At 41.2% G+C, this 16,670-nt stretch overlaps 1 protein-coding gene across 2 annotated transcripts in view; it reads right to left on the bottom strand.

Annotated features, from left to right (window-relative positions):
- sptbn1 (spectrin, beta, non-erythrocytic 1) overlaps positions 1-16,670 on the bottom strand; it is a 119,539-nt gene that overhangs the window by 55,126 nt on the left and 47,743 nt on the right. Inside the window, exon 1 of one of the 2 annotated variants that reach the window (XM_031901509.1) lies at positions 14,357-14,876. The exons of the other annotated variant lie outside the window; for it this stretch is intronic. Within the exon in view, the coding sequence (XP_031757369.1) occupies positions 14,357-14,465 (109 nt within the window). The 5' untranslated portion in view covers positions 14,466-14,876. Of the gene's footprint in view, positions 1-14,356; positions 14,877-16,670 lie in introns of those variants that run through there. 2 annotated transcript variants of the gene reach the window in all.

Here is a 16,670-nt window from a genome sequence, read left to right as displayed (position 1 = left end):
TTCCAGCTGGACAGCAGCATCTAAACCACTGAGGCCAATTAAAACCGTATGTTTTATCGTTAGCGTATCACATGGGAGTCCCCCTCCATATAAATCACTGCCAATGAGCTGACGCATGCTGAGTTGCTTACAAATGCTGACAACAATTGCATTGAAAACCAAATTGCAAGCAGTGGTATAATGATGGCCACACTGTGTCTCATACCCCTTTCTCCTTTTAGACTGTAAGATCTAATGACTAGAACCCATTTTACCTCCTGTATATGTCAGACTTTAATATGTTCTATTCACAGAAGGTGAGGGGTGCATAACACAGGGGTACCCCCAGTGAATCAGAGTTGACTTGTCTTAACTCTAAAGTCAAGGTTGTTTGCATTGGGCCTCAGCATAACGGCAAGTGTTAGGACCTCATATGTGCTATAAAGTACACATTTCGATAACTAATTACATTTTATAGTAACAAGTGATTTGTTTTTTAAGGCTAAAGGTGGCCATACACGCACCGATATTATCGTACGAAACCTCGTTTCGTACGATAATCGGTGCGTGTATGGCATGTCAGCGAGCCGACCGATATCGCAGGAAGCTGCTGAAATCGGTCGGCTCGCCGATCGGCCAAGTTAGAAAATTTTGATCGGGCGCCATAGAAGGCGCCTGACCAAAATTCTCCCTTCAGAGCTGAATCGGCAGAAGGAGGTAGAAATCCTATTGTTTCTACCTCCTTACCTGCCGATTCAGCCCTGAATGGTGTGTGGCGGATCTGACGATGTTTCGTGCGACCGACGGTCGTACGAAACATCGTGAGATCGCCACGTGTATGGCCAGCTTAAGGCTTCCCCCCAATGGCACTAATAGACCAAAAGCAGGTGGCCAATATTTCTTAATATTGCCTATCCTCAAGCCAACTCTACACCCAGCTTGCTCCAATGGCAGGTTTAGCTACAAGAATGTAGCTGTGCAATAAGGAAGGAGGGAAAACCCAGGCTAGAAATAGTTCTTGTACCTGCATTCAGTAGGCAGCAAACAGAACAACAGACTAAACAGTAAAGCAAACTCAGATACCAGCCCAGCACCCATTATTACATAGAGCCAGAAGCTGCAAGACATTATTATTATTTATATAGTGTCATCAATTTACGCAGCGCTTTACAGAATAGAGGGGTACAAAAGACAGAACAGTTAACATGTACATATAAACAATTCACAAAAATAATTTGCAGTTACATTTGGATGAGGAGACATGAGACCAAAGTTAATCCTAAGACAAGCCCACGTGTTTTCTTATAGGGTGGTCTGAGCACATAGCCCTTCAGTTTATTATTATAATTATTGCAATGCCATTTCCATCAAGTATTTCTTGCTTCCTAGCTTAAGTCACAAAACACTATAAGATAACTTAGACTACAGGAAAAAAGCACTTGTTCTTTGTATACTTAAGTTGTGTTCATTAGCTCTCCATTCATGGTGGGGAACCGTGCCTCTATGTAGCAGACAATACAATCCTTTATAACAGCAGCCAACAATCAACAGATATTTTTATATCTGGCAAATGAAGTTTATTACAGGTTGGGGTTGTATTTAGGGCTCTGGTACGCGGGGAGATTAGTCGCCCGCGACAAATCTCCCTGTTCGCGGACGACTAATCTCCCCGATTTGCTATCAGTTGCCATCCCACCGGCGAAAATGTAAGTCGCCGGTGGGATGGCACACGCGGCGGCGCGATTTCGGCATGCCTTGCGAGGCAACTTCGGCGATTTGCCGAAATAGCCTGCGCAGCGCGTGCCATCCCACCGGCGACTTACATTTTCGCCGGTGGGATGGCAATTCGGGGAGATTAGTCGTCCGCGAACAGGGAGATTTGTCGCGGACGACTAATCTCCCCGTGTGCCAGAGCCCTTATTGCCATTCAACCTTTCATACTGTATTTAATAAGACGTTTTAAAGTTATCAGTTCTAACTAAGCTTGTTAGGGGTTTTGCGTAAATGTGGCTAAAACGGCAAGAATTCCCATAGCATATAACAAAATAAGTTTTACTAAGATACATTCAGAAATGATTTCGTAAAAAAACCAGTAAAAGTTTATTTGATGTGCCCTAGATGTGTGACATGCAATCCAAATAGCAGAGAAAAGCCCTGTTGGACGGCAATGTTGTACAACCTGGGGAAAAGCAAAAAGTTTCCAACAAGCAAAGCTTTTGTTTGGCAGTGTGCATGAAAGTGTTGCCAGTGCAACAAAGCCACACAACAGAAGTATTGCCAATGTCCCTGCTTATTTACGGCACCAGAGGACCATAAATCTTACTAATGGTAAAGCGCTCTCTCCGCAGTACAGAATTATTGGCACTTCCATTATGTGTACCATGGCCCCCAGCCCTCTCTCAGCCAATTGCAATAAGATCTGGGCTAATATTAGCATTTTTAACAGGTTACTTATGAAGCAAAGCTAAGACATTTTATTATTATCATCAAAACCAACTGCTGCTCCCTCAACATATCAGAGGGGATCAGTTCAACAAATTTCTTTCATAGAGGGGAGCACAGTCTCCTGTTCATTATCTTTGGGAGGCAACTTCCCTGCTTACTGTACTGATCAGGCCAACTGATTTTAGCCAAATCAGGCTCTTAAGAGTGAATAAGTATTGCCGATTTATATTTCTGCTAAGCTTTGCATAATGTGACTAGGAAAGAAGACAAGTGATGAAGCCTATGCACCAGCAGCAAATGAGCAAACCCCTAATTAATTCAGTGAAGCTCAGCAAAGTGTTGGGGGCTGGGGAGTGTGGTTGCATAATTAATTTATCCAGCCTTCTCGAATGGGTAAGGTATCCAATAGAATTAAATCCTTTTTTGGCCCAAGGACCAAATAATCAAAGTGCAACGGTGGGTATAAGTGCCATTGGACCAAGGACTGCATCAAGGAGCCCATGTGGTCCCCGATCAAATGTAAAATCAAACCTGCCCAATCGAGATGTGGCCAATTTGAGGCCAGATATCAGTCAGGTAGGCCCGTCAGGAGTGTCTATACATGGGCAGCTAAGCTGCCAAATCAGTCTGAAGGACCCGAATCGACAGCTATTGTCTCCCCGTGTATGGCCACCTTAAGGCACCTGCTTTGGTACGTAACCTGCAAACCATGGCGAAGCAGGTCATGGAACTTTACAAGGCAAAATACAATCAATGTACCCACATTTTACGGTTTTATGTTTTGTTTTTTTTAACCTGTGCTTATCCCATGTGAATGTTGCTTTCCTTATTCTGAAGGTTTTTACACAATTTTCACAGAAAAAACATGATTTTACATTTCCCAGATTTTACTTTTCTTTTTCTTTTAAATAGTAGTAGTTAGCCACAGCCTCTGCCATGTTTAATAATCTATAAAAAATACTCCTGTTGGTGGAGTTTACATTCTAATATTTTTAATGTGAGGGACTGTCAGGGGAACCAAACACCGGGTTAATATCTCCAACTACTGAATCACTCAATCTGGGAACTGAGTTAACGGAATGGCCCCTCCGATACTCCCTCTAATTCTAACGGGGACTTCTGTGAAAAACAAAAAATGTGAAGCAGCAAGTTGGTCCAAGCAAGTATAGAGTTCTAAGTAGAAGAAGTGGTTTCTGTGTCTGGATTGGATATGTGACTGCAGAAAATATTGTCCCACCCATTGCAAACAGCTGTAATATATCCAGGCCACTAAGGAGGCCCCACAGGATGATTTGTTTCAAGGAAAGCCATGGGGCAGAATTGTTCTTCTCCCAGGTCCATACAGAGGAATCACAAATCAAAGTATATCTATTGCTCTGAGCACACAATAAGTGAAATACTAGGAACAGCTAGTCAAGCATGAAACTAAAACAAAAAGCAGCTGTTCCATGAACAAATACAATGCATATTCCCCAAAGCATTAGGATAAATTTTAAACATTTCTTGCCTTTCCTGTTCCATTTTGATGTGTGCAGCTGCCTAGCATTGTACAAGCAAATGCATCAAGGCAAGGCATCCCAAGAGAAGAAGGAGAAACAATTCAATTGTAGCCAGATGGGTCAATCATCATAACCCAAACACAACTTTAGACAGAAAGGTGGAGACATTTCCTGCTCATACACGAAATGCATCACACCGGGTGATTTGTTATATAGTCGGAATAGAGTTTCAGTCTGTGCACCATGACACCTGAAATTAGTGGTAAGTGCATTAAAATGGCTGCTTCTTCTAGGGATCTCTTTGGTTTGGATAGGCCCAAATGCCTAATGCAGAGCCAAACAGAGTCCAAGAGGTTAAGTGCAGTTGATGAGACAGCCATGCTCTGGCGTGCAGTCTAATGACATCATGTTTCCCACAAACTGCTGATTGAATAAAGGCATGCTCAGTCACCTCAATACACCGCATAAAGGCTCTGTTTAACTAACTTGTGGTAAGATCCTAATACAAATCTGTACAGGAGCCAACAGCAGCTTTGCATGTGCTCTTGTGCCAAGAATTTTAACAGCTCTGTGACAAATTAAATATTGCATTGAAGAAGAGAGAACTGAAGTGCTTGCTCCCAGCTGGCTACATCTAATTAAAAGCCAGCATTCCTCATGGACAGGACATACATCTACATGTCGGAGGCCCTGATGAAATACGCCTCGTGCAGAGTAATGCAAATCATTGCCTAATGATTTAGAACCCCTGCCAACACCTATACCATAATAACAAAGGCAGAGGCATAATCACAGTGAAAATGCAAGACAACCAATGAACAGACCTGTACAGTTTGGTATTTTGCCCAATGTATCAGTGGTCAGCTAGGCCACGGCCCTAGAGATAAAAGAACTATCACAGGATAAGATCTAACCACCAAGTCAGCTTCTGTAAAGAGCACCAATTGTGGCAAACAGCATAACGTTCTGGAATTATCTCTATTTAAAAACACAAAAAATGACAATTAAGTGCTATCAGCCAGCCACAGAATTAGACCTGCTGGGAATGTTCCCAGATGGAGCTGTTTGAGTACCTGACAGGCACGCGTGCAAGTACAGCCCCAAGCTAACTGCTACCATTGCTATTAAGTTAGTGCAAAGCAGGGATTTAGCATCCGTTTAAATAATAACCCATGTTTATTACAATAGGGAACAAGGATACATAACAGTCTAACACGTCTTACTAAAAGAGAGCTATGCTCCTAAACAAAATAAAATATTTTCTAGCTTATCAGCGTCACTGAGCCTCCTAGAGCCACCAGGGAACCAGATATCCAGGGCCTACTCTCACAAGAAATAGATGGAGACAGTGCCAAACAATGTGGTTTATGCTGGTAATATTTAAGGGCTACTGGGAATTCCCACTATAAGATTCTTCAGGACACTGGCAGGCCTATATTACTCTGTAATTGATAAAACTAAATCGAAACAATATTTGGATAGGATTTTATTTGTCCTTAAGGCCCAAGTGTCCCAAGCAACACAGCACCTCCTACAAATACAGATAATTAGGAGCCACAACTCTATATATAGTCAAAGCTTGAGAATGCAACGATGATAGAGGATCAGTATAATGTGAATAGATACTCCCCAAAATTGTGCCACATATGCATGCCATTATTGTTATAATCCTTTACTTATAGGTCATAACTTAGTTATCCCTGTGCCAAAGGCAGTGATGCCATTCTACTAGATCAATGTCAGTGTGACCTTCCTGCTCTATTCCCAGATGATCCACTCTGTGCAACTGCTGTGAGAACACTGGGCACGACAGTGACTGAGCAAGTTGCCTAGTGTAAGAGAATGCCAATGTTTCTTTGGAAACCAAGGGATTCACATCAATATCCGAGATATTACTTTCTGGAAATATCATCTAAAATACATGGAGGAGTAATGAGATCTAGACTTTGCATTTAAAGCAGGACAACTTTTACAATGCATCAAACCAGCCAGATAAACTACACAATTGGGGTAAAACATCCAGAGCCATTGTGCATTGGCTTGATACTTGGAAAAGAGAATGATCAATAAAAAGCAGCTGCCATAAATATATTCAGTTAGGTTTTATTCTCACAAAGCCAATGTATATTCCATTAAAGACTTTAAGCAAGTAGAATCCAAAATAATGCATTTTATTACATTTCACTCTGTTTCCATAATTATGTTATGAGTAATGAATTTGGCACATCTGTGAGAACGGCTAATATTAACATAGCTGCAGTACCATATTATAGATATAGTTATAACAAAGAATCAAGTTATGCACAAGAAGAACAGCACCAGCAACTGAAGTGTGGGATCTGCATTGCTATGGATTTTCATAATGATGGACTTGGGCACGAAACAGCCAATAATTTGCTAGTCTGCAACAAGGTGAGGAAAAAGTCACTGGAAAGAGTCACTAGGACTGCAGTGTGTGAAAATGTATAAAGTCAAATGATCTCTCAAGGTGACTTCCTGTGGGTTGTTTCAGTGACGTGCAAGGAGCAACTTTCCTCTTTGTAGAAAGGCATGTTAAAGGAACAGTAACACCAAAAAATGAAAGTGTATAAAAGTAACTAAAATATAATGTGCTGCTGCCCTGCACTGGTAAAAGTTGTGTGTTTACTTCAGAAAGTCTACTATAATTTATATAAATAAGCTGCTATGTAGCCATGGAGGCAGCCATTCAAAGGAGAAAAGGCACAGGCACATAGCAGATAACAGATAAAACACTATTGTATTCTGCAGAACTTATCTGTTATCTGCTATGTAACCTGTGCCTTTTCTCCTTTTTTCCAGGTTGAATGGCTGCCCCCGTGGCTACACAGCAGCTTATTATATCAATTATAGTAGTGTTACTGTAGCAAACACACCAGTTTTACCAGTGCAGGGCAACAGTGCATTATATTTTTATTACTTTAAAGCTCTTTCATTTTTTGGTGTTACTGTTCCTTTAAGGGTACAAAAGAAATTTGCTTCTGAAAGAACAAGATTTATTCTTATATGGCCACTTAAAACGTAACAGTAAAAATCTGTTTGCAGAGATGATCACCTACGTCTGTAGGACACTGACACCCCAACTTCTTGTAAGGTAATACAAAGAAAACAACGTGAGAATATAAGGAAGGTTGTGAACAATAGAGTTCTTGGCAAGACTGAAAGGTCTTAAGGTGGCCATACATGGGCAGATTTAAGCTGCCAATTTGAGTCCTTCAGACCAATTGGATTCTCATATTTACATTGTTCAGGTTTATTCTAACCTTTTATTGATGGAGAAGCAGCACTGACCTATTGATGAGCAGCAAACTCAAGTAAGAACAAATACTCAGCATCATGTACGGATTATGCTACACAGCAATGAGAGAAATTTAACAGCAGTTTTACATTACTGATAAAATCTCATTGCAAACCTCTAGCCTAACTGCTAAATCAGAGGCACGCCCTTCTTTATATGGTGTGTTAATCTGTCTTCTGTAAACCTACTGACCTTGCATTTTTAGAACATAAAGCAATGTGGTTATTTAACATGGAAATGGCCTGTATTAGACTGATCTCCGGGTCCCCAGAGAAATCATAAAGCATATCTGTTCCTACCCTGACTGCTTGCAGCTGTCCCAGAGTTCAGAAGTAAATGCTCAGCATGACAGCACAGATATTCTGTAAAGTCCATGGTAGCACACTTCTCATATACTCTGCTATTTGTATTGGGGAGATTGCATACTGGGCTGCATAACATCAGCCAGATGTGAAGGGCCAGTCAGATAAAGGTGAATTATAGTACAAGTACATTTTCTAACGGGTTGCTACAGCTGTCTCTTTGTAGCCTTGACCCTCAGACCCAAAAATAAACAGACCTGGGGCAAACTATCATTTCCTCTGGGTTTGGGTAAGATGTCCTACTGCTGTACAGCTACGGTTACCATCTACCACATACAGCCCCCTGTACGTGTTTTTGCCACCCCACTGCCTACAAGGGAGCTTAAAAGACACCTATCACCCTAAAATGGTTTACCCCACCAGGGGTGCGGACTAACAGAGTCCCACACCGGTTTGGGGACACAATCTTTAATTTTTTTTTCATAAAAAAAGTCGCCGTCCCATGCGAAACGGGAGCTCCCTCCCAGGGTGGGCAGCTTAGCACTGTAGGGGGCTGTTTAAAAAAAAAAATAATTTTAGGGTGCCCTTTAAAAAGATATCACATTTAAATGGCAATTGAAGCTTGGATGCAAGCTCTTGGTTAAAGGGGAAGTAAATTCAAAATTAAATTTTTGCCTAATGAATTACAATTTCTTTCATTAAAGGGGAAATCCAGCTTCTGAACCAAAATTTGTTCAAGAGCAGCACACAACACAGAATCCCCTAATATACCTATCACTGTAATCTGTTACTTCAAAAAGTAAGAATAAATACCATTTTTATATGCTGAAATCCAGCTGCAAAACAGTTCTTCTCTTTCTGTATCATTTGAAATCCTTGCAAGAGAGAAGGGACTAAAACATTAATGTTACAAAGTGTAACAACTGCTCCACAGCTTACAGATAGCATGCAGGAACTACATACCCCACAATGCATTGCACTATGATGTTCCTTTCCTTATTGACATTACGTGTGCAGGGAATTGTGGGATTAAGAGGATGCAGGCTAAAGGCAGGCTGAGGACAGTTAGATCAGCAGGGGAACAGGGGGCCAATCATGAAAAGGCTGCATATTTGTTAATTGATGTATATTGCAAATTTGCTTGAAATTATGTTTACTTTTCAAAAAGCTTAAGTTGTAAGTAAAATGTTATGTTTTGGGTTTACATCCCCCTTATAGTCCAGAAGCTTTTCAAAGAGGCTGTGCTCCTCCCGAACTCATGCTCAAGGTTTTCAGTGTAATTGTCATAAGACGGGAAATGCAAGATCATATGATGGACAAATATTTGCACATAACAAAACAACTATCTAAGCAGGACTCCCATAAGTATTCAGTGTAACGCACCCATAATATTTCCTGGTCAGATTCCTTACAGCTCATAGCAGGAATAAAACAATATTCCCTAGTCAGGTATGCCAACTACCCCAGCACTGCCCTGGTGTTATTTATGAATATCACAGTCGGCAGTATTTAGTATATATGTCCCTATAGGCCACCACTCTTATAATTGTACTAGTCCTATAAGATAGGAAATAAGGTAATAAGATAGGAAAAAGCATAGCAGGTTAAACCACGAGAGATCCACATAGTATGCTGTCTGCATGAAATGCTTCTACACTAAACACTATCAGCTGATGTCCTCAGACAGACATCAGAGCCTGGCCACCAACCTGATACTTAATTCTGCCTGAAGACATGCATACCACATACATGGCGCTGTAAGGCAAGTTAGTGGTGGTGGATACTGTTACTTAGTAAAATGGAAATTCCGACAGAATTTGAAAGTCCCTAATTTAATTAAGTTGAAAGGAATGCTGCTGCTACAACCAAATGCTGCCCAAAATATGTTTAAAGGGACACAGAGGCAATTAAACCAAGCAAAGTTTCTGCTCCGGTGCCTGGAACCCAAACTGTGATGTAAGGGATTGTGAAAGATCAGTTGTTCACAAGGGCACTTGTGCACAGATTACATTTTATGTGTATGTTAAGACAGCCATATCTGGCCTGCACCACTCCAGCTGGGAGTTTTACACTAACCGAGTCCAAAGGTTCAATATGTTTTAGTTACACATTCACAAATTCTGTTTGGGAATATGGTATGGTAAGGAAATGGTAAACTGCCCCAAAAAGCCTCTTTTGCCCTGGACTATGAGAGTCATGAATAACCTATAAAATATATCCTTATAAATTAAGCTTAGTGATCCAATTATGACTCATTATAAGATGCATATTACAGAAATTTAAGGACTCCCTACTTTAATTATGAGCATATTATAAGTCCATGACCTTTATAGGAGCAACTGGCTCAGGCCTTGTGCCTTAAAGTGGTTGTGAAATTCTGATATTTCTAAGAGAGGTCATTTGTCAACCAGATACACATTTGGCATGACTACTGCAATTATAGTTCCCACTGAGCAGGAACCCCTAGGGCTGGGCCTAGGTTTGCTAACTGGAAGGTACCTTACTGGCCCAGCTGCTAAAAATAAGATTTGAAGATCTAGGGAAGATCACACAAAGCTAAAGGCAGGTGTTTACTTATCCAGAAATATTGGAAACTATAGCTTGGCCTTATCAACAGGGGAAGTCATGGACTGAATTGCAGGAATCCAGTTACAAAGGGAACAAAGTCTGTGTTCAGTGGGAAACCTGTGAATGTGGTTGTTCTCTAAGGTTAGACATATATATATATATTATATATATATATATATATATATATACATATATATATATATATATATATATATATATATATATATACATACATACATACATACATACATACATACATACACACACTAAGGGCAAGAGCAGTCAGACATGTATCTTATTAGTGGCTCTACGCTGTAAAGTATAGCTGTATTTTAACATCTGAAGATAGCTGGGCAGCATTTAAAAGAAAAGTGCCCTGGGCCAGTGTGTTTTCAAGCAAAAAGGACAACATCTGGGGGCTAATTACATTCATTGGGAGGGGGGGCTAACAAATTAACACCTCCCCAAATTGAATTAAGGCTGTGTTAGAGCTTTTTCAAGCTTAAAGGAACAGTAACACTAAAAAATAAAAATGTTTTAAAATAATTAAAATATAATGTACTGTTGCCCTGCACTGGTAAAAGTTGTGTGTTTGCTTTAGAAAGACTACTATAGTTAATAGAAATAGCTGTTGTGTAGCCATGGGGGCAGCCATTTAAATTGAAAAAAGGAGAAAAGGCACAGGTTACATAAGAAGATAACAGATAAACTGTGTAGAATACAATGGGAATCTGCTACTTATCTGTTATCTGCTTAGTAACCTGTGCCTTTTCTCCTTTTTTCAATTTAAATGGCTGCCCCCATGGCTACACAGCAGGGTATTTATATAAACTGTAGTAGTGTTTACGAAGCAAACACACAACTTTTACCAGTGCAGAGCAATAGTATATAATATATTGATTATTTTTATACACTTTCATTTTTTGGTGTTACTGTTCCTTTAAAATAAACAGACCCTGCAGTATATCCTATAAGAAGACTGACTTTCCAATGTCCATTACTGGTCCTCACATTAGACAGATAAATGACATAAGGTCACAATGTGGAAATTTGTTGCATGGATGGTCCCAGACACGTTCCAAACCCTGCTACACATATACGTTTACATAATATGGATTTCTTGCAGAAAATGTAGCAAACAAAACATAAGGCTGTTATAACTCATCCCATTACAGGGGAACATTCCATAAAGCTGAAATAAAAACCCCAAGAATAAAAAGAAAGGTGGAAAAGATGCATCATTCCCCAGACCATGACTGGCCTTGAAATTCCCCCATGCACGGCTCACATTATAAAGCAGATTAACATGACATTCTTTTATTCTGATGTCAGATAACAAGGGCCCTTCAGTCTGATCAGGCAGAATGTTTCCTGTAGTGAGACCCCTCCCTGGACAAGATCACAGTCACTGTTTTCCTGCACCCCCCCCCCCCCCCCCCCCCCCCAAAGTGTTTTGCAATGAGAATAAGCAGCCTTTTGTTAGAGAGTTCGGCTGAACAACTCCTCCCCACGCCCTCTTATAGATTCTCCTGCTTTTCATTAGCCTTTCTGGCAAGTCAGTGGCTGGAATGAGCGCTGGGACATTTGAGATTTATGTTGCAGCCCCTGTGCTCAGAATAGCTAGCGGCTTTGCACAAATTTGCCATTAAATGCTTGGCTTGCTTCTGTGGCTTTAAGGCGGATGCTGACAGAGAATGCACAAGCACCGTCCCACCTGCTCAGGCTGCATTTTAGTCTGCAGCGTGTCAGGCTGAATATTCATCCTCATAATAGGGCCTGTGGCTTGCTGAAAACTGATTCACTGGCCTCAAACAGGAAAGGGGCCAAGCTTCCTCCTCTTGTGAATAAAATGAAGCAATAATGAGCAGTTCTAAGAACAACTATGTCGGGTCAGGCTAAAGGTACAGTAACCCAAATGTACACCCAAAAGCTTCCATATGTTATTAGAAGGCAAGGTTTGCTCAGCTGCTTGCATAATGATATGTCATTCTCGGCAACTTTCCAATATTCAATAATTAATACTTTTTTTGGTGTTACTTCTAATTTCTACTGAAGAAGTATCTACGGTATATCCCCTTTACTTCTGACTCCTTATACACTAGCTACATTGTTTCACTGAGTCAGAACCAGAGAACAGAAAAGGAGACACAGTTTTTTTATCTTGGTGAAAATGTGGGCTGCTAAGTACTCAGTGTTTTATTGCAGACTATTTTTAAACACTTTTAAAAACTTGTAAAATTGTGGTCATCTGGTTGCCTTAACTTTTAGTTCCGCGTTCTTAACCTTAAGGACACTTAGGGAGTTTGCTGCCCCTATTTACATGTCCAAAGCACAAGCCTTTAAATATCCATAGTAAGTCAAGACAAGAATTTTAGGAGTTTGTACAAGTGAAAATTAGGCATTTGTATGTATGTATAAATAAAGATATACAAACATACATACATTTGTGTGTGTGTGTGTGGGGGGGGGGGAGTTTTTAAATAGCTCCTCAACAATTCAGCAGGAATAAGCGCAAAAGAAAAAGAAAACAGCACACATTTAAATTTAGTTAGTGCAGTCACTTTCCCTCTCTAAAAAACCAGAAGATGTGGCCTCTCACATGCAAGCAACTTTATCTTGAGCTCTGTGGTACTTGGCCTCTAAACTTCCTGCAGAGTATTGCTATGAGAGGCAGCAGCCTACTGATGCGCAAGGGATGGGTGTAAAGGGAAACTGCTCCCTCCAGTTCTCTACCAACTCACTCAAGCGCCACAGTAATTTGCTATATTTCTACACACATGTAAATGTTGCAACAGCTTTGAGTGTTGAATAGCACGCTTTATGCAATTTAGAACTTACAAACTACAAGCTTCACCATCCCCTCAGGTGGGTTTTGCAAACCTGAGACAGCAATGATCCCTGCCATAAAATATATTATGTGATGATCCACCCAGCATTGTGGCACTAATCACCAAGAGTTGAACTTTGTCCCTTTATCTTTTAAGCGAGAAATAGAACAGGAACCAGGTGTTAGATGCTTTGCACTATTGTACCCCCCAATTTGCAAAAATACTGGCACAACGCGGCTATTGCAGGTATATCCTGCTGAAACAGCCCTGTTGTGCCAGCGCAAATTTGGAGTTACTTTGGAGGGTGCTGATCCCTCAAGTGAAAAATATTAGTTTAAGGGCCAGGATGTGCTGGTGAGAGTTATAGATCCTATTGTACCCCACACACACACACACTTAGCCCTGGTTGTGAGTCTCATTGTGGTGTATTGCCCATCTTTCCTTATCTATGGACAGCCTCTCAGCTTGTGTGCAAGCCATCTAACATCCCCTTAAGTGGAACACATTTGTAAGACAAAAGTGACTTTACATTGCCTTACTCATCTATTGTTCGACACCTGATTACCTAATAACACTCGTTAAGTAAGGGAATTAATGAGAAGTAATGAAGCGTATAAGGTAATAATGTCTAACCTGCCACCCTCCATATGTCAGACTACAAGCCTACAACCTAGTGTCCCCCTTCCTCTCAACATGCACTAAACAATATGGACATCTAAGAAAGCTTGTGCAGTTCTAGCTGGAGGGCTACATACTGGGCACATACAGCTAATGGCCAGAATTATACCCCTGGGCAGAGCTGGCAGCCATGCAGCCACACACAACCCAAGTGAAGGACCCTGCGTGCATGTATATATCATCTAACAGAGTTCCAATGGTGGAGCAGTGGGAGTCTTTAAAGTATTCAAACACAATAGAACGTGAGGCCCCTGGTAGGTGCTTTTGCATGTTTTGTCCATATATATTGTAATATATTACATTTCTGCAGATGCTTGACGTGGGCAAGCCACTAACATAGCAACTGTCACGGCATGTGCAGAGCAGAATGGCTTTAGTGACAATGGCCTCCCTGTGGGGCCAGCAATCTGGCATGCTGTCTGTTAGCCTCTCTTTGCACACAAAAGACCACTCCTTCCCTACCTATTGTTCTAAATAGCTTGGGTCACCCATTCCTCAACATGGGGCGTGAGCAAGCAACTGACAGACCTCAAGCTACTCCATGCTAATAGCTGAAATCCCCCCAAATGCTTCCCTTCTCTCCATGTACTAAAATTATGCTGTGAATTCAGGAGGAAAATTCTGCTTATACCTAGAGGTCCCTCCTTACATAATTCACAAGGCAGCAGCTAAGTCAGGATCGGATTTCCGAGTGCATATCATAGCAACGGCGCCTGCCAGGACAACAAATGTCCAACTTACCTTGTAACTGTTTAAACCTTCCCTCCAGTTGGTTGTAATTGTAGGGCACTTGGGCAGTGTATCCTGGGGACAATGGCCCTGGTATGCTAGAGGCTCTTTGTAATTCCATGGACAAATAAATGAATGATGATGCTAACCTCCGACTCTGTAGAATTCATGCAAATTCCAAAATTCATCCAGGCAGTTCCAGTTCTGGGGGCACCAAAGTGGCTGGTGTTACCGGTGGCAGCGCAAAGCCAACCCTGTCAGGGTAAACACAGCCGCACTTCCCAAGCCACAGACACGATTATAGCAAGCCGTAAGCACTGGATTCAACCATAAACCCTTCTGGCTGGGCTTGGAATCATTTCCAGATGGGGGTGTGTAGGGGGGGGGTCTCCAAGCTGAACTACACAGAGCACAATGGGGAGAGAAAGCGGCACATCATTTCAGCCTGCTGTGTATGTGTGTGAGAGTGTGTGTGAGTACACAATTACTCCAGGAACAAACACACCTCCTGCACCCTCGCTGCTGCTGTGTAACTGAATCAGTAGCCACTGGCTGTATTTAGTGCTGATGTCACGCTATTAGCATAAGACATTGTAAAGGAAGCGGAGGCCGTACCACAATGCACAGGAGAGGGTAGGAGGCAGAACCAAGGAGTAGCAAATTACAAAAATGCCAAGCGTGAGGTCAGAATTGTGGGAAGGCATTCGGCTGCTAGAACTCTTAGCAAAAAGCAGCCTGAAGCACAGGAGAGTCGGGCAGCTTGGAGTGGCACTGCCCAGGCAGCCACACATGGTATGCTCCTGAACAAAGCTCTGCTGGAATTACAAGCTTTTGTTTAAGGGCCTCATGTAACAGAAAAGTCTCAGATTACCATCAAATGGAAAGGAGAGCGCCGTTTTTCTCTTCGTACCTTCACTTAAATCGATTGATTTTTTTTTTTTTGGTTTACAGGTGTAGAGCAAAGTATCACCCAGTAAACCAATGTTTTGCTTTAAGGAGATGCAGGGTACCGGGGGCAGCCATCTGTAATCAAAAATATGGGATCCTTTATACAGAAACCCGATATTCAGAAAGCTCTGAACCACAGGAAGGCCATCTCCCATAGAGTCCACTTTAATGAAATAATTAAAAAAAAAAAAAAAAGATTTCCTTTTACTTATAATAAAACTTTAGCTTGTACTTGTACTTAAGGTGCATTAATCCATATTGGTGGCAAAAAAATCCTATTGGGTTTATTTCATGTTTAAGGCAATTTGGATATTGTTGCTGTCCGGGTGATGGCAGGCTCATTGGGCAGGGGACAAACTCTCAAAGCCACCCCCAGTATATGGCAGTCATGCCTGAATGAATATTATGTAGTTTTACCTTTTAGTATGTTGGTGAATTGGGCAATTTTTAGTAACTTTTTAATTAGTTCCATCTTCCAATTTCTCATTCACACCACTGCCTGGCTGCTAGAGTAAATGGGACTCTAGCAACCACATAACTGCTGAAATTAGAGAGTTGCTGAACAAAAAGCTAAATAATTCAAAAAACATACATAATAACAAATTAAGACCAATTGCATTTTGTCTCAGAACATATCATCCGCCTGATAATATTAAAACATTGTCAAACAAACTTATCCATGGGTCTCCGTTTGCACAGCTCTGCCCAAGAGGCATATTGGAAAAGCTTTGCCCAAAGCACTTGTGGCAGTGACAGAAGGATCGTCATTCATGATGAGAGTTATATAAGTGGTGGTGTGAGAATCACCAACAACCAACACATCTTTGTATACAAGCACCGACATGAAAATATATTCCATTACAATATTTTGTGGATTGTATTTACCAACTGACCACATTATTTATGCAAAGGTTTGTCCAAATACTATTCCAAGCCACAGAAATGCCTTAGATCACCCATCACACAAAGGACAACATTACAAGCTTGTACACAACAAGTGGGAAAGCCTGGGTGTAATGCACAATAATACAGCTGCCTTTCTGTGTCTAATCAGCTTTATTCTAAACACTCACCCACAAGGACCAACCGCCCCACCCTTTGCAAACAGAACAAGGTTTCTATGGTGGCAGCTCCCTCCCTAAAATGAGAGCTAAATAAGTAAGTCAAAGGTATTGTTGTACAGGTATGGGACCTTTTATCCACAATGATCAAGTCTGGGGGTTTCCCTATAAGAGATCGTTCTGTAATTTGGATCCCCATACCTTAAATCTGCTCAAAAACAGTTCAACATGAAATAAACCCAAAAGGATTGTTTTGCCACCAATATTGATTCATGCAGCTAAGTAACCACCAAGTACAAGGTACTGGTTTATTAAAA

This window comes from Xenopus tropicalis, chromosome 5 (genome assembly GCF_000004195.4).
Source record: "Xenopus tropicalis strain Nigerian chromosome 5, UCB_Xtro_10.0, whole genome shotgun sequence".
NCBI lineage: Eukaryota > Metazoa > Chordata > Amphibia > Anura > Pipidae > Xenopus > Xenopus tropicalis.
The sequence above is the reverse complement of the archived record's forward strand: the minus strand, read 5'-3'. Positions and strand labels throughout refer to the sequence as shown.